Below are 18,752 nucleotides of genomic sequence, written 5' to 3'. Positions count from 1 at the left end.
GTAATTTTGTTCAACATAGATGCGATAAAGGAAGAGGAAAATAAATAGCATGCATCAGCATTTGTCTGCAAAATTGTCAGTTTATAAGTGGCACACAACAAGTAGACACTGTCAACGGTCCTACTTTTTTAACGACTGAAAGTGAAGCACAGTGTCTGCGCATCCTTCCCACAACTGCTGGGAGTTCCCGAGGCAACACAAACCACGCACTCATAAACTTGCAGTAGTTCAACATTCGCGCATAAACGAATCCTGATCGTGACAGGCTGGGACTGACTGACTGACTAATTGATTTACTAAGTGGCTCAAATTCATCGACATCGGGAGATGTGGTAGCGTTCACGCACTGTTCAGTGCTCAGAAGTCTAACATCGCCACACAGCACACCTAATGGGACATAATCTCTTGTCATTTATACTAGCAGAGGAGTTGCAACGAAGTTCACAGTCGTATTCTTCATTTCTACCCAGTAAGTAGACTACATCACGTTAACTAGCAACTGGTTAATACTAAATCGTTTTCTAAATGTTGGATTTGTGGCATTATTTGCATGAGTGTTGTAGCCTACACTGTATTAGCCTACGAATGACGGTGCCAGGACACAGCAGGCTTTATTTTAAACTGTATCTGAATTGTAGGCTACTTCACAGTTATTCACTGTTTTCTAATTCATTTAAACTTGTAGTCCTAGTTAAGGCTAATTTATCATGAGCCGCATCTCAAAATAGAAGAACGCATGTTAGATTTTATGGGATAGATTTTGATCATAGTATGCAGTGTTCTTGTGTTATAAGCAAGGTTTACTTCCATAGGCTAAAAATATGCGAACGTGCAATACGATTAGTCTATGTGTTACTTGTTACTTGTAAATGACCAAATGTTGTCACTGAATGTTTAACGTATATCTGTATGCGATTGTTACTGGTGTTATGCATGTATGCATGTCAACATTGTTGTCTCATTGTCCGTCTCTGTGTTCATGCTTTGTTTTCATTGTGTTCTTTATGTGCGGTCTCCAGCTTCTGGGACAAAGACACTAACCACTACTGGTCTTGCTTGAGGTTTACACTCATACCTGGGGACTGTGCCCCCCCCCCCCCTCCTCCCCTCCTCATCCCATCCACCTCCTCAAGATGCATATGAATAGCTTACTGAATCGATGGAGTAAGTAACACACACTCTTTGCACTTTTATGCTCCTGATAACCTTTTTTTCTCTTTCTCCCCATGTCCCCTTTAACTTCAAACATCACCTCCCACCACCTCCTACCTATGCTACTCTCCCTCCCTACTTTTCCGCTCTCCCATCTGTGAGAGCTCTGGGCCTTGGATTGCATCTCTGCCTCATGCACAGTAGTCCAGGGTTGTTTCTGTGTTATATAATATTTCTATGGGGGCCTCACATTTCAAGTGGCAGGCAGTGTTGGACTACGGAAATGGGGGTTGTCAAATGGCTAAACTTAGCGGAGGACAGAAACCCAGCAGTCCTGAAAGTAAATTTCTGTGGTTCGCGTGGCTAGAGAGGCCCGTGGACGAACGGCTTCAGTAGGTGAGTGGGGGCCAGGCTTGAGGGTTCGTCGCAGTGCTGTGAGTTGTTGGCCCTGGTTCTCTCCAGCCAGGAACAGGAACTATGCCACCCCAGTGAGGACACGGGCGAGAACGAGTCGTAAATCAGTTATTATTATCTTGCAAAAGAACATGCTGTTGTGACTTTCCAGCACTGGACAACGAAAGCCCTACTGTAAAAGAAAAGGGTGTAGAACTACTTGATGTATTTAAAGCGTACATTATTAAAATACATGGAAAGTACACTAACCCTATTTTATTTGACGGTATGTACTGTATGTATGTGATAGGGATTTAGGTGCAGTAGGTTTGACATTCGTTATAAAAACAAACTCGTCTGTCTTCATTCCCCCCCCCCCCCCCCCCAGCCTGAGAAACGAACCAGATATTTATTTTCCTGGGCTCTGGAGTGACAAGGTCACCACGGCAACCCCGTGTCCTCGTTAGATGTTATCGCGTTTGTCCGTCATCGTCAGTGCCACAGAAATGCAGGAAACAACCCTGAAGCCCTCTGTGTTTACTTTCGCTGTCTGCACCTTGGTTTCACACTTATATTACATGAATGTTTCGAAGTGGGCTTGCTTTGCCTATTTGTTTGTGGTTGACCGTTGCGTTATGCCAGTGTAGCTGACTGAATGTGCGTAGGTCATCTGCGTGGGCTTGGCAGTCAGGCCTCAACAAAAGGAGAACAAGTGGGCTGATTCATGGAGGGATTTGCTGCGTTGGTTAGCCCTTCACCGTGTGGCATAATGCTAGCCTGGCATGCAGGCCTCGTGTGACCCCATGCCTGAGGTAGCGGGCAATGCCTTGATACATTTATTGACAATATTCTGCTGTGTCACAGAGAGGCAGTGCGTGCCTCTGACTGTGTGGGTGCGTGTAGTATGTGTGGTGCTCGAGGTGGACTGTAGGTCATGGCATAGCTTGTTCACCCATTTAAGGTCAGTGAGGGAAATTGAGCCTTCTGACAGCCCTGAGTGGACAAGAGATCCGTGAGGTGAGTTGTCCCAGTTTTCACCTCCAAGCTGGGTCCGGTACTGAAGAAGGCTCTAGGCATCCACCTCCATGCTTGGTTCGATATTGTGAAACGGTTTGTAGTTGCTCCTCCAGCAGTCGGTCACCCCCTCCCTGTCACACATCCTGGTGAGCTGGTGATGAAATCTGGGCTTCAGGCACTCGCACACACATCCTCACCTCTCTCTCTCTCTCTCTCTCTCTCTCTCTCTCTCTCTCTCTCTCTCTCTCTCTCTCTCTCTCTCTCTCTCTCTCTCTCTCTCTCTCTCTCTCTCTCTCTCTCTCAGTCCTCAGCACCAGTCATCATCAGGATCGCAGCCCACATGCTTGACTTAAAACCTCTGCCACCTACGCCATTGGTCTGAAAGTGCCTGAATCCAGACCTACTTCTACTTCATATGAATCTCTCTATCCCTCTTTCTCTGTCTTTCTGTCTTTCTGTCTTTCTGTCTCTCTCTCTCTCTCTCTCTCTGTGTATCTTTCTCTGGTCAGTGTGAATAACTCTCTGCTGTGTTACCATGGTTTTTAACCACTTCACCTCAGGAAAAGTGGATTAAAACAGCAGGGTCTTTTTTTTTTTTAGATCTCCTTGCCTCACGGCAGAGTCCAAGTCCAAGTATCAAGTAAATCAGGTTGTAAGGTTGCACCAAACTTCTCAATAGATCCTAAACTGTGGCTCCTACCTCTCTCCTTCATCTGAAACACCACACTGCAAATGTCACGAGTGTTAATATATCACAGGAGTGTCTATATACTGTATGACTTGAAGCCTACAGGGCACAATATTGTTTCAGCATGTCCGAGTTACATGCTAAGTGACCTTTTCTTAAAATGTAGCAGACTGTTGGAAGGAGATTCGGTCAATTGTTTGCCACGTCTGCATCTTGATCTGGTAGCGACCTTTAGAATGTCTCGGGATAGGAATGAAACATCATCCTTGCTCTGATACTCATGATACTGTTTGGAATTTACATTTCTTGGAACGGTGTGGGAGTTGACTGGAGACGAAGGGGCTGCAGGAAAAGCTGTTTGGAGTTTTGTTGTCCTTTGTATGGTAGAAAAGCTGAACCTGTGATTATCAGCAAAGCTTGGTTATTTAGATAAACGCTTGACTGCTCAACACTGAACATGGATAATGGAGCAGTAGTGTAAACAGGAATGAGAGAGAGAGAGAGAGAACCAAAGAGAGAGCAGCTATTCTAATTAAACTTGATTTGGGTTGTCAATATTCTCACCTTACTTTGTAGATAGATAGTAGACAATAGATATAGATGAATAAGATACGGTAGATAGATAAATAGATAGTATGTAGGTCAAAACTCCATTGAACACTAGTCCACGATGACTGCAGGTCTGTAAGGGGTGAAGTCTTGGATAGTTAATTATGTAGTATGGAGCTGGTGCTGTAACCCCTTGTCTGTAGAGAAACAGGTGCATGACCACCAAGGGAGTAGATCGAGTTTCTAGGTGGAAAAGAACTTCACAACTCCGATTGACGCATAATGAGGAGGTGTTGCACGTGGCGGTCATTTTAAACCAGCTGCTTGGTTTAAGAGGAAAGCGAAGGGGGATTCAGAGAAAGCGGACGCAGCAGGGGGGGGGGGGGGGGGGGGGGGGTTGTGTTACCGTTGTGTCTCTGGTAGTAGTGTCTGACTTCAAAGTTGATTGTGAGCCTTGTTTGATTTGTTTTATACCGATTTGGATTGACTTTTAGGATATTGTAGCTTCCCGTTGGAGAAGAGACAACCCTAAATTGTGAGGGAACGATATTTTTCGAATGTGCACAGACACGGTCCTTTAAAATCCCCGCCAACACACATACGGACCAACACGCCTCCGCACACACACACGCGTGTGCACGCGCATACACATGCAAACGCACTCTCACATGCACACCCACGCCTACGCACACACGAACAAAAGCACACGAACCTCTTGGAAGCGACAGGTCATGACCCGGGGAGGCCAAGCCAGGGCTCGTGTAACAGGAAGCAACCTGATCCAGCGATGTCACCGGTCCTGCTGAGAGACAGGTCTCTCTGGTTCCACTCTGAATAATTCAATCAGAGCAGCTGCGGCACAAGCCTGGCTTGGTCCGGCCCGGCACGGCCTGAATCCGATCCTTTTACTGACCCCCACCTCCACTAACGCCCAGCGGAGAGCTGCTTATCCCAGTCCGCGTGGCCTGCAGCATGGGGAGCCTTGGTGATTCATGACCCGTGTGAGCGGCGTTCCTGGAAAGCCTGAGTTTCCTCTCCGCTCTGGCCCGGGATGAGCTCTGGTTTGCTGCTCTGCACTTCTCAGTGACAAAGCAGTGTCTGATGGTCAGTGATACTGACATGTAAAACTGCCTAGTCACAGACTGAACCTGTTCTTCAGTCGACTGGGACCTTTCGTTTATAGGAGGCTTCTGGTCTGTAGACCAACGTGGAAGGTTCTAGAGTTCTTAGTTCTCGGCTCTGAATGACTTCTTAGTTCGAGACTATTGCAGGCTTCTCAGTTATAGACTGTTTGAGGTTTTAGACTACTTCGTTCTGAAGGGCTTTGCACACCAAAAGAGGCAACCACTGTCACCTTGAGTATTTTCAACATACGCTCGACGGCAACTTTGCCTTCTACTCTGGTTGTATAGTAGTGGCGAGCTGTAGCAGGGCGGCTATCACACACAAGATTGCGTTCAATGTTTGTAAAAGCCTTTAATCATGGAAAGCCTCTTAGTTCTTGACTACGGAGGATTCTAGATTGATTTCTGGTAAATGTATGGTTCTACTGTAGACTGTCGAACATGTATGGTTCTAGACTTGGTGGGTTTTAATCTGAGTTCTACAATATGGAGGGTTCTACACTTATTCTAGAATGTGGAAGGTTCTAGACTTTTTAGTTCCAGAACATGGAAGGACATGGAAAGGCTTTGAGACTGGCTAAGCTGCCAGAAACATAATGTTTGATTTATTCATATATTTCTTCAGCCCCATAATCATTACATCACTCACACAGGGCTGGTCTCGCCCCCCTCCCAACCCCTCTCACCCTCCGCTTTGTCCGCTCTAAGAGGATAAAGAGGTGTTATGAAATCATCAACTGACCATTTGGTGTGTGAGTGGCCTGCGATTGTTCCGTGGGTGGGCAGCCCTTTGTATGACCCACAAAGCTTCAGCCCAGCTTGTACCCAGTGTTGGCAACTCTCTTTCTCGGGCTCTTTTGTTTTCTCTTTCACATCCTCACCCATCTCTCTCTCTCTCTCTCTCTCTCTCTCTCTCTCTCTCTCTCTCTCTGCCTGTCTATTTATCTATCTACAGATCTACTCTCTCTCTCTCTCTCTCTCTCTCTCTCTCTCTCTCTCTCTCTCTCTCTCTCTCTGTATATAGATACAGTGTGGAGGGTACATACCGTACCCCTGGCTGTATGACCACATTCTCCATTCACTACCTCCCATAACTTTGGCATCTCCTCTTCTCACAGTCATCTCCACTTAGACAAAGTTGCACAACCCCCCTGACAGAGTGATGGACAGATAAGCCCACTGTTCAGTAAGACACACTCAATTAGCATGTTTCTATGAAACACACACACACCCTTATTTCTTGCGTGCTGCACACCTCTATGGTTGATGAGGCTTTCACGGTGAGGCATCTTGCCAGCACAGGCCGCCGGACACACACACACACACGCGCCTGGGAAAACATCGTACATGCACACATATTCACACACGGACAATGTACACGCACACAATCGAGACACACACACATCCAGCCGTGGCGATGAGGATGACCTCACAGCCCACTCTCCTGTGCTGGGAGCTCTTTGTGGGTGAGAATCTGAGTAGGAAGCTGGAATCACTGCCAGTCTCTGCCTGCTTGGAAACAGACGCAATGCGAAGCCACAAACAACCCTGACAAACACTAACCCCCCCCCCCCCCCCACACACACACACACACACACACACACACACACACTCTTCTAATGTACTAGAGAATGAGAATGCCTCGAATGGGGACTAGTATTAAAGTGTGTGTCTATGTTTGTGTGTGCCATGGCAACAATACCTGCATTTGTGAAATGTTGAGACCCACGCAAGGGTGAGGGTGTCTGTGTTGGCCTCACACACGCATACAGACAGCGACATGGAAAAATTGTTTCTTGTGCCATGGTTCATGAAGCTGTTCTAATCTTTCAGAGTTAAGTGCAGCAAGACTCCTTTGCTCTCCGAAACATCTGAGTTGAGGTTAGCTTTTCATCAAAGAGTCTCTCAGTTTGTGGGTGAATGACAAAATGCCCATGTAAACTACTCAAAGTCCCAAAGTCGTAACTGCACTGCCTGTCAGCAATAGTTTAGCAATGGAGTGAGCTAAAGTGATGTAGTGACATAAGGTGATATCCCATATTTATCTTTATGGACATACAGTATATAGAAATATGTATCCCATCTACAGTACATGTATATTCTATAACCTTTATAAATTCATTGATCCCCTAGAGTATTGTCATTATATCTCTCATCAATACCTCAGCAAGGTAGAGAGGACGTAGTTGATTTTAGGAAGTGATGATGATACTGGACTGAATCAGATTAACCGGACTGCCAAGAAACGACAGCTGGTGTTTTAATAAATAAGGCTGAGACAAAGCTGTCTGGATGATGTGAATGGGGGAATATCCTAAACTAAGAATAAAGGGAGATTTGAAACACTCACTCAGTCTATCTGTCTCTCATTCTCTCTCTCTCTCTCCCTCTCTTTCTCTCTCTCTCATTATCCATTCTCTCTCTTTCTGTAATTCCTCTCAATCCCTCCAGAACCTACATTACTGAAGCTGTGTCTGTCAGCTCCTTCTCCAGATGTTCATTTAGTCAGGAATCAGATGTAAGTTACCTAACTCCTCCCTTTATAATCCCCTGACTGCCTCCGATCGCATCACGTAACACACACACGCGCGCGCGCATGCGCGCGATCAAACGCGCACTCGCCCCTCCTGCCCTCCGTCTTCCCCTCCCCTCGTGTCTGTCCGCAACAACACAAACAATCCACTCTGTGTGTGTGTGTGTGTGTGTGGGGTGGAAGGGAGGAGTGTGTGTGGTCTCAGTGTGTGTGTTCAGGTGTGAAGGAGGGTGAGGGGGTGATAATGAGATCGCGTGAGGGGATGTGTGTCTGCTGGCGTCCTGGGGGGGGGGAGGCCAGAGGGTGAAATGATGGATGGGTGGATGGATGTGCAAACAGAGGTGGCATGACGACCGCCTAGGGGAGATTGGATGGAGCTCGTAAAAGGGCCAGTTAAGGAGACAGTTGGGCCACCGCTGGACAAACACTGGCACCACATGGAATGGCCACAGGGAAGGCCACAGGGGAGGGGAGGGGTGAGGTGGGGTGACAGCGGGAATGAGATGTCCCTTTGATGTAACATGTCACTGTGACGTTGGCTTCTTAATCTGCACTTGTAGAAACATCCCTTGTACTCGGACTGTAATACAGAGGAACAAATAAACAACCCCCCCACACAGTGTGTGACTGTGACTCACACAGTCACACTCTCACGCAGTCACAAACAGAGTAGCAAACGTTGCATAATTTACACGTACAGTTCATAGACGAACGGAACACACACACACACACACACATCGCCCACAAAGAGAGACAAGAAAGACCAAGATTACTCCCATTGTGAATGCCATGATTAAACGAATAGTCTGGAATGCGCAAGTGTTCCAGCAGATGAGCACGCCGTTGTTCGCTAATCAAGAAAGGAGAAAAGGTTTCAGAGAGGGCCGAAAATGTAAACACATGACTAAATCCGCAAATGAACACACACACACAGGCCCAGAGCAAAATGATCAGCTCATGTGACAATCATGATCTCACCACACTGAGTGTGTGTGTGTGTGTGTGTGCTATATGTTAGAGCGTGTGTATTACATGCCGGCAGGCAAAAGGTGAGCTTTGCACGCGTGTGTGTAACCCAATCGACGACCCAAATAGAACATTCTCTGTGTGTAATGCTCTCCGTTGCCCCTGACGTCAACCCCAGAATAATTCAGGTGTAACTGACCAGACAGGAGGGAAGAGGAGGATATATAAACTCATAAACAACCTATAGATATACACTATCTACTGTATCTACATTATCTCTCTCTTTCTATCTCTCTATCTCTATCTAATCTGTAGTTTTACAGTAGCGCAATATATATACTAACAGTATATATATATATATATACATAAACACATTCGATTTTGTCGCATCTCCACACTCTTTGCTTGTGTGCCTGTCTTCTGGAGTCTCTCTCCAAAAGCCTGGGCTTGGGCTGGGCTAGGAGGTCCAGGGTCAGGGGTCTGTACATTGCATGGATGTGAGATACAGGGACCGGTGAGAACTGTGTGAACACACTGTGCCTCTGTGTTCAACCTCTCATCTATGCACTCACCCACACAGAGACAGACACCCAGCCAAGGCAGCCGAGAGAACACATTTACTGTAACGGCCTATTATGAAGATACCGTCGAGATTCCACGTTCAAACCCAACCGTGACATTCTGGCTCAATGCTTGAAAAACATTATTTATTTTTTCTTGTACGTCAGATAAACAACACAAGCAAGAGGCGATTTTTGAAAAGGAAATGAACATTAAAAGAAATACTCAGTCCACCTTTTCAACCCTGACAAGAACTGTTAGGAATGTTGTTAGGCTGAAGAAAGAGATATCTGGAACTCTGTCACGGCTCTCGTCAAACTATTTGCAAAGCAGGTGCAAATAGTCGCTCAATGTCAATGTGGCTTTACAACATACTTGTACCAACAAAAGTGAAAGAATTGAAATGTATGACAGATTTGATTTAAGCTTTGTTGAAAAATTTTGTCCTGTTGAAAAGCTGTCTCATTATAAATTCCTGTAATACCTTTGTTTGCTAAAGACAGTTCAGCTAAACACAGGGGCACTTGTGAACTTGAGAGGAAGGAATGCGTCTTGCTAATCTTTAGAAAACCATATAGCCAAATAACAAAGAGAACATTTGTATCAAGAGGACAAAATATGGATCGTTTTAATTAGGCTATCAATGTAGCCTTTTTCTGGTCTTTCTATCTAAACAAAGTAAACCTGCACTAATGTTTTTATCAAGCTTGTTGTTCTATGCCTTGCCCTTTTCATCTAGTCATTTTCTGTGCATATTTAGCTCAGCTGTCTGTAGCAGTGTGATAGACATGACTGAGTCAGTCCAGTGTGAAGGACCTCCCTCTCTGAGGGCCTGCTGACAGAGCGTTGTTTAGCCATGAGCAGGTACGATGGGAGCAGTAGCAGGTATGACAGACGGTAATCTGTCCTGTTGTTTTGTGTTGAGTAAATCTTGAAATGAGCAGTTGTGAATGATTCTGATGATTAACCCTGAACTGGGTTCACTTGGATTTGTTCGAGGTGACTTACAACAACAATAACCGTGTGTGTGTGTGTGCCCCACCACCCCCCACCCCCCTCCTCCTCCCTTCAGACGAGCTCTCCAGAATGTGCGAGGTAGAGGAGACCCCCGTACCGGCCAGCCCCACTTTCCTGGGGGAGTCGTCCGACACCTACTGCCAGGTGGACCGCTGGCAGCACCTACGCACCGCTGTGCGTAAACTGGAGTTCTGGGAAGACTTCAGTGCTGAGCTGATAGGGAGTGGATTTTTCTCCAAAGTGTACAAGGTTGGCCCTTCACCTGTGTGTTGTCATCTGTGCTTGTGTTTGTGCCTGTAATTATCATGTACCTACGGTACACAACAGAAAGAGAAACGTTCATTACGTTTTGAGGAGTAATTAGAGTTCAAACACCACATTACACCTACCGCGGCGTTCCAACCACCTCAACCGAACTGCAGGGTTGCCCAATGGTTGTAATGCCAGGGCTAAACATTTACACACATCCCGACAGACAAAACCTTTCCGGTAATACAGTATTATTACCTTGCTCAGACAGCTCCTGCTGTGTTTCACTTACAGCAGACTGTCAAACCTGGCAACCTAACCAGCCCTAAAGGCAGACCAGACATGCCCTAGTAATTAGCTAGCCTCTGTGCCCCGCTGCATGCTGGCGTGCCTACAGAACAATAGGACCAAGCTTCTGTTCCCCTGAGGAACGGGGGTAGGTATGAGGCACTGTCGGGAGGCACACAGTCAATGAAGAGCGCCGAGGACATGGTGGTTAGAGGCTCAATGGATGTCTTGTTCTGATGCTTAATGACTGAGACGAGACTCAGGGCCTCCTATCTCCTTTCCTCTCCTCCCCTCCTTTCCTCTTCTTTCCTCTCCTCTCATCATTTCTCCTCATTGTACTGTGTTGTCCTATGTTCTAGTAGGATGCCCTATCCAACTCTACTCTACTTTCTGTGTTCTGACCTTGAGGTCGTGTCAGATCACAGCAGAACTGTGACAGTTTGTGCACGCAATCATCTCCTGCTATTGTTGAGCATGCCAGTGTAGAGCTTGCATACAGATACGCATCATAGAAGGAAGAACTGGTCCCTTTGATCAGGGCTGTATTATAATAGTGTTCATTCAGTGTGACTGTTCCCAGACCCTGTGCCAAATGATGCCTAAACAAACAAAAGCACGCATACACACATCCACTCACACATAGGAAGAGAAACAAACATGTTGTACCAGAGAGCCGGTTGTGCCCCATGAAGAGCCACGGAGACCAAAGGAAGGATGTCGTAAACACCTCTAGAACTTATTAAAACACTGCCCCTGTCTGTGTTTGTGTCTGTGTGTGTTTCCCCAACAGCTAGCTTAGCTGCACGGTACAGTAAGAAAATATGTATTGACGCACTTTACAAGGAAGTCAAACTAGTTTACCATGTCCAAGCCCTTCTACATGCTGTTGTTTACATATACAGTAGGAAAAGTACCGGCTGTGACAGAAGGTTCTAGAATGATACAGTGTAAGTGAATTGACATTGTGCTAAGCACTGTCTAGCCATTGTGAATCCAAATCTCAAGAATGTCGCCCCCTGTCGGACAGGTAATGCACAGCACAACCAGGAAGGTGACGGTGGTGAAGATCTACAAGAACGACGTGGACCAAGACAGCATCGTCCGAGAGATCAGCCTGCTGCAGAAACTCTCTCATCCCAACATCGTCAGGTGGAGACACTACATCGGGCAGAAACGTTTTCGAGGATCACGTGTCAACGCAGCGTCAGAAAATAATGCAGTTATCTCTTGTTTATGTCTTGAAGGTATCTTGGCATCTGTGTGAGAGAAGATAAGCTCTATCCCATACTGGAGGTGAGCTTGTGAATTTGTTCACGATAATGTTGATAAGCATGCAACTCTAGAAGATAACGCTTCGGCTTTGTTCTTCTTTAGTACTTATGATGCATTGCAGTTGTGTTTTTAACGCTCATGCTGTATGCGTGTGTGTGTGTGTGTGTGTTTGTGTGAGCCTGTGTCTCTGTTTGCGTGTGTCTGTGTATGTGTGTGTGTGTGTCCAGTATGTGAGTGGGGGCTGTCTGGAGGACCTGCTTGCCCAGGAGGACGTGCCTCTATGCTGGAGGGAGAAAGTGGATCTGGCCTGTGACATCAGTAGAGGAATGACCTACCTCCACTACAAGAACATCTACCACAGAGACCTCAACTCCAAGGTACAGAACACATATCCATGTTAAAAAGAACCTGGGTTCTAGATTATGTGTGGGGGTTTTAAGAACAAGTTCATATTTGAAACCAGTCATGACCTTCAAAATATCTCAGATATCTCAGAAATATTTCAGATAGGTCATGTCACTGGACCTCTTTCTGGAAAAACAGCAAATCATGTGACCCAAAAGCTAGCTGCCCGAGAGATACCTACACCTGGCCTGGAATACTGTTTCAACCAAAAACAAGGGTCCTCCTAGTCACTTAAGTTATCTCTTTCCCTCTCAGATCCCTTCTTTCTCTCCCTCTCTCTTGCTCTGTGCCTCTCGTTGTTGGTTTAACTTAAATGCTAGGCCGCTGGCTTCGTATTTTTTACGGACTCTGTTTGTCTAACTCGACAACTTCATGAAAGAATAAACCTTCTCCGAAACATAATTGCCTCCCTATTCACGCTCCCTTAGCTTAGCTAAACTTGTTTTTGCCAAGAAAGGCAGATTCCAGGGAGCGTGTTTCAGATACCACTGACTACTACTGACTGAGGTCAACGTGGGGGCCTCTCTCTTTCTGAATGTGGGGGGTTTGTCTCAGCTAAGCTTCTTTGCAGCTTGAGCCTTCCAGAACCTGCCTTTTACTGTTAGAGGTGCTCAACTATATTTACGAGGAGAAAACACAAATTCAACTCAGATGTTTTGTGTAGAAAGTCCCTCTAATAGTTCATGAGAGTGAAGAATCACTATGTCTATTCACCACCTGCTGGTCAGGTTATTCATGGCTTTGTTCGTTTGCACAACAAGCTGATGACAAGATAAAGAAGGCCTAGATGTGGACACTGACAATTCAAGGCGATGTTTATAGAACCTGGCTCGCACACAAACACACAAACACACAATCCCACCCCAACGCGCACACAATCTCCCTCTGTCATTATGGGGCCATTACAGCTTGCGCTGTGGTTTGGGGCCACATCTGAGTCATGATGTTGTGGATACACGGAGCAGTGCAGGGAGGGATCCTGCCTCTCTCAGGCTCTGTCATTACAGCCGCTAGCAGGAAACGCCCTGCTCCCAACCAAACCAGGAACGACCAAGAACAGATCTGTCTGCAGAAAACAAAGATCGCATCCACTCTATAGCCAGTGGACCTCATTTCAATCGAGTTGACCTATTATTTGGCTGTGACTATGTACAGTTTCTAACATATACTGCGTACTGGAGTCTGGGAAAGAATGTCTGCATCACATAATAACCACCATATGGGTCTTTCTGGACCAGTACTAGAGAGGTTTAAATCTTACCTTACTAGGAAAAATGTTGTTGTTGGACCTTGCCCTTTTTCATTTAAGAAAAACATAGCAACGGTCAGACTATTCCTCCGACAAGCGGACGCAGAAAGGCTTATGCAGTCGCCTTGACAACCGCAGTAGCCTCCTCCCTGGTCTCCCCCAAAATGAGTATTAAAACAACAGTACGTTTAAAATGCGTCGTCAAGGGTTTTGACTTGCACAAATAAAAAGACACCTCGTTACCCCAGCACTCCTTACACTACGCTGGCTACCTGTGCATTTAGACCCTTATGTGTCTAGTAAAACCCTCCATTGCCTCTGTTCTAGTGATTCTGAAAGTGTCTGAAAGTAGGTGAAGCAGTAGTCTACCGTTATACGGCCCTAGGCTTTGGAACATCCTTCCAGGCAGTATTAGACTGGCAGAAATGTCTTAAAATACACTTATTTAAACTACTCTTCATTTATCCTGCTCTGCCGTTTAATGTTGTTAACGTTACTGATAGTGTTTGTATTGTCTGTTAACATTGTACTGTTTTACTTGTATATTATTGTTGGTCTGTTTGTACTTGGATGTTTACTCGATTTTTATGTGCAGTTCTAATCTCTGTACCAAAATGTGGCGATTTTGTGTCATTAGGTTGCTAAGGAGACCACACAAAATACAAGACATAGTAGAGCACAGTATACAGTACATCCAGTTCCGCGCGTCAACTGAAACCAAGCCTCTCCTAACCTGTACACAGTGAGCTACAGACTAACTAACCTCATTTAACCAGCCAATTATTACGAGAAGCTCTTAATAGATTAGGGTTGGACGACGGTAGTTCTCCAGAAACTGGTTTGGGGATCCATGACAAAGGTCTACTCTGCTGTCACACCCAGTCAAGACGAGGACTAAGTGAACCAAAAGTAAGCCTCTAGGTCGCACCTCAATAATTAACTGACCGGGGGACCCATTTCAGTTTTGATTGCTATATGAGGTACTTTCTGCTAATAGAAGGGCTAATGCTGTTTGTCACTGTGGTCACTATTACTACAGTCAACAAGTAAACCCATCCCAAATGTTCTCTTTCTTTCTTGGGTTGAGTCTTAGAAGAGTTGCTGTTATTTAGAAAGTCTCAAACCCTTGCTGAGATGGTTTGTTGTTCAACTGCAGCACCTGGTATCTATTAACACCTGTCAGGAAGAGAAATAAAGAGGTGCATTTCCACGTTATTATCTATCGTGGAAATGCAGTAATGTGGAACCCCCATGTGGAATAATGTTGCTGCCTTCCGGATTAGTGCTACCCATACACTCACAGGCATGCATAGACCCAGTTATGCACAAGTACAGTTTACATGTGTTGCACTGACCTCTTATGGTGAGTATGATGCACTGCAGGCAATTTGACCAAATATGATACAAGTTGCTGCCATGCCTCGAAGCAGCAAAGGATGTTAGTTAGGTAAGGTCATTTCTGTGTAGATAAACACCGCGTTACAAAAGACTATATGTAATAGACCTGCCTTCTATTTCTGTTTCTCCCTCTCTCTCTCTCTCTCTCTCTCTCTCTCTCTCTCTCTCTCTCTCTCTCCTCTCTCTCTCTCTCTCTCTCTCTCTCTCTCTCTCTCTCTCTCTCCGTAGAACTGCCTGATCCGGGTGACGTTACGAGGCCGGGAAGCGGTGGTGACAGACTTCGGCCTCGCCAGAGAGGTGGTGACCGAACTTCCTGCCAACAGTCCTGAAAGGAAGATGTCTCTGGTTGGCTCTGCTTTTTGGATGGCCCCAGAGATGCTGCGAGGTGAACCGTACGACCGCAAGGTAAACGGCCCTGACCCCTGACCCTAACCCACAGCCAGTGTTTTAACTGTGTCAGAGGTCAGAGTTGATGGTGAGGGTGCGAGGGTCGGGGAGTAACCCTAGCAACACAGAACCCCCCCAAGGTAAAAAAAAGTCCAACATTAATCCTTTTAATGAGGCCGTCTAGATGATGTTCAATGGCATTTTCCATCTAATCCATTCATTAACTTAGTGGAATTGTCAATGTAATTAGCCTACTGAATCGAAATGAATTAACCCCCCTTACTTGCATCCACCACTCTTAATTGACTTGAAGTTGATAAGATTGGCTTCTCACCTCCAGGTGGATGTTTTTTCCTTCGGGATCATGCTGTGTGAGATCCTGGGCCGAATCCCAGCGGATCCAGAGATTCTTCCCAGAACAAAGGTAAGACACACAAACTAGTCGAAGAATGGATCGATTCTGAGATCCTAGCAGAGCCTAAAAGGTCCTCGCGTGCACCGAGTCTCACTCAAGAAGTGCTGATCTGGACTCAATCTGGCCTCCTTTGCTACAGTTATGTATACAGACAGGGAGCTGATCTTAGATCTGTTTCTCTGGGTCACCGAATGAGCCTCGTGAGCTCCACTCCACGCCCCGACCGTGATCTCACGCTGGAAGCTATCACTCGAGGGGAGAGGAGCCGAGTGGAGCAGTTGATTCGTTTACATTCTTCCCAGTTTAGACGTTACACTGACCGTAATTCCGCATAATTCGCCCATTAGAGGGGCTAATAGAGCTGGTGACACTGCAGTTATTGGCTCGGCGTTGACAGGGACGTTCAGCCCCCTACCCACCCCCACAACAACCCTGGGAACACCATCAGAGCGGGGGGGTGTGGGGGGGGGGGGGATGACTCCACGGACGAAGGTCATTGAGGATTCAACTAGATTTATGTGATTACAGTAAAGTAAACAATAAGTGTTTAGTGCAACGGCCATGATTATAACATTAGTCTATATACAGTGGTTGGTTCTCTATCCTGTGTTGTTGTCGCACTAAAACAGTTGGTCTTCACAGCTGTGGTGTTTATTAATGCATGTGTGTGTGTCTTATCAGGACTATGGTCTGGATGTTGAGGCCTTCAGTGAGATGGTTGAGGGCTGTCCACAACGCATCCTGGAGCTGTCGGCCAGCTGCTGTTTGGTAAGCAGGAGCCTGTGAGAGAGACTCAAGAGAAAGAGAGAGAGCAGAAGAGGATGAGAGAAAAAGAGAAACGATAGAGGGAGAGAGAGAACCAAAGAGAACGAGAAAGAAAGAGGGCGTACGTACCAATACTATCAGGCACCATCGTGTTAAAGAGAACGTGTGAAAATAGTAAAATAACATAACAAGTACAAGAACCGAGAGGCCAAGCAAGTAGCCACAGTTGAGAGTCTCAGGGAATGATAGCTGGACTGTACTGGGGGGGGGGGTCTGTTTCAATTGTACGCTCTCCACGGTTAACGACCCCTGTCCTTGTCACTATCCCTGCTCACCAGATGGACGCCTTCCGGAGACCCTCATTCTCAGAGCTGCTGGACGACCTGGAGGACATCGCCGAGACCCTCGACCCCCCCGACTCGGACCTGACGACGGGGTGAAGGGGTCCCAACGGTACGCCGGCCCCCTCACCACCCCCGCCACCACAGCCGCCACCACCCTCCCCAACCCAAACCCTATTCCTCCTCCTCCCCCTAACTAGAGGACAATGTGGACTAGCGTACGCACAGAGGAGAGAGAGAGAGAGAGAGAGAGAGAGAGAGATATAGACAGAGAGAGAGAGAGAGAGAGTGGGGGGCCGGCCATCATCTGGTCTTCACAGGAGAAGCCACATCCTCTTCGTACACACACCAGAAGGGAAACACAGTGTCACACCACAGGTCTCTCGCGGAGCCGTGTCCGTGAGAGCAGCCGTGTTTCTCGGAGACAAGGGACACAAAAACGGACGTCGGGACGTTCTGTTCACCTTCCCTTTCCGTCTTTCCACAGTCCAAACCCAATTAAGGTGGGGCTGTCTGGAAACGTACCCGGGCGGAAGAGAAACCGTGACCAAAACGTTCCCTCAAGGACAATTCCTTTTCCTTAAATGGTACGCTTTTAATTCCGCTTGAAGACGATGACGACTTCTTTAAATGTACTTTAAATGTAACTTTAAATGTAAATATTGAATAGGACCGTTTTTTTCCTTCCTTTAATCCATTTCTTTGTTCTTTTTCCAAGTGGCCTCCTATTCTTAGATGACGTAAACGTAATGTTAAGGGATTATACGGTCAGCAAGATCAAATAAGAAGGAGCTACTAGCTGGCTGCAAGCGTCTCCAGGGAGACAACGTGCAAGAGATACTGTACTTTGCACTAGTATTGACTGTTACCTGGTAGAATAATATACTGTATGTAAGACAAAAGAAGTGTTCCACTATGTGGCTTAAGGACCAAACTACTCTCATTCCCCTCTGCCTTTCATTATTTCTCTCTCACTCATTCTATTTTTTCGGGGGGGGGGGGACGATGACGACATAACAGCCTTCATGTTTTTTATGAGCAGAGAGGAAGGGTGGATGTGCGACACCAGGGGAGAGCGGAGAAAGGATGGGCCCGTGCTCCTTCTTCTTCTCCTCCTCTCACCCCTCTCTCAGGATAGGGGATGATGGCCTACTGTAGAACGAGAACTTGAAACTCAGCGAGACTTCAACAGTCATATAATGTGACAGTCTTTTTTGTCTTGTCAGGTTTGTACAGTTACTGTCCTGTCCCCCCAACGGGGAAGGATATATGTTGTTTACCATATCCCGTCCATACAGGGCTATTCGTGTATATTTTGTGAATCTGTTGGATGTCTTGTGCAATGGGTAAATAGGATTTTGCTTACTTAAGAAATATCAATAGATTTCTATGGACAATTTGAAATGACTTAATAAAATGTGTAGATTCACTCACTCTGCATTGGCTTTGAGAGTGGCCTTTGGCTGGACTGTGTGTATGTTGTTTTCACGCAATAGGGATGTAGTCATACTGAATCCATGGTCTTGTACTCTACTTGCCTGATGTCCTTGACAGCACAAAGCTTTCTAAGAATTAAAAGGTCCCTCCAAACACACACACAAACTCCCCCACACACTGGTGCTTTAGAAGGTTCTACAAGGTCCTGAACCAGCTGCCTCAGGACAGGGTCTCTCACTCAGTTTCTCTCTCTCTTTTTTTCTTTCTCCCTCTTTCTCTCTCTCTCTCTCTCTCTCTTGAGCCGACGAAACGCATTAGTATTCGGCATGTACAGTTCCAAGCGCATGGTTTCGTAATTGCAGCCTGTAGGAGCTGGATTTACCGCCCTGTTGACAGCGTACGCCACAAGACTGACGTCCACCACCACCGTGCACCAAATGCAGTGTAACAGGAAGGTGGGGGGGTGGGGGGGGGGGGGGGGGGGGGTGTCTGTCCGCAAATTGATGAACGTAGATAAAAAATCCATAAGGAGCCGAGGGGAACCAG

At 46.4% G+C, this 18,752-nt stretch overlaps 1 protein-coding gene across 2 annotated transcripts; it reads left to right on the top strand.

Moving 5' to 3' along the window:
- The first annotated feature begins 269 nt into the window (after positions 1-269).
- zgc:113162 (uncharacterized protein LOC553743 homolog) lies at positions 270-17,755 on the top strand. Of its 2 annotated transcripts, XM_067250615.1 has the most exons (10): positions 325-469; positions 1,020-1,164; positions 10,056-10,249; positions 11,565-11,686; positions 11,782-11,830; positions 12,037-12,186; positions 15,090-15,266; positions 15,589-15,672; positions 16,345-16,431; positions 16,767-17,755. In XM_067250615.1, exons 2-10 carry the CDS (start codon positions 1,134-1,136, stop codon positions 16,866-16,868), a joined length of 996 nt encoding a protein of 331 aa, XP_067106716.1. In that variant the 5' UTR covers positions 325-469; positions 1,020-1,133; the 3' UTR covers positions 16,869-17,755. The 2 variants fall into 2 exon arrangements, with proteins under 2 accessions (XP_067106715.1, XP_067106716.1); XM_067250614.1 differs by lacking the exon at positions 1,020-1,164 and having other exon boundaries at positions 270-469.
- Positions 17,756-18,752: the final 997 nt, after the last annotated feature.

The sequence above is a fragment of the Osmerus mordax genome, chromosome 14 (genome assembly GCF_038355195.1).
Source record: "Osmerus mordax isolate fOsmMor3 chromosome 14, fOsmMor3.pri, whole genome shotgun sequence".
Lineage (NCBI taxonomy): Eukaryota > Metazoa > Chordata > Actinopteri > Osmeriformes > Osmeridae > Osmerus > Osmerus mordax.
The sequence above is the reverse complement of the archived record's forward strand: the minus strand, read 5'-3'. Positions and strand labels throughout refer to the sequence as shown.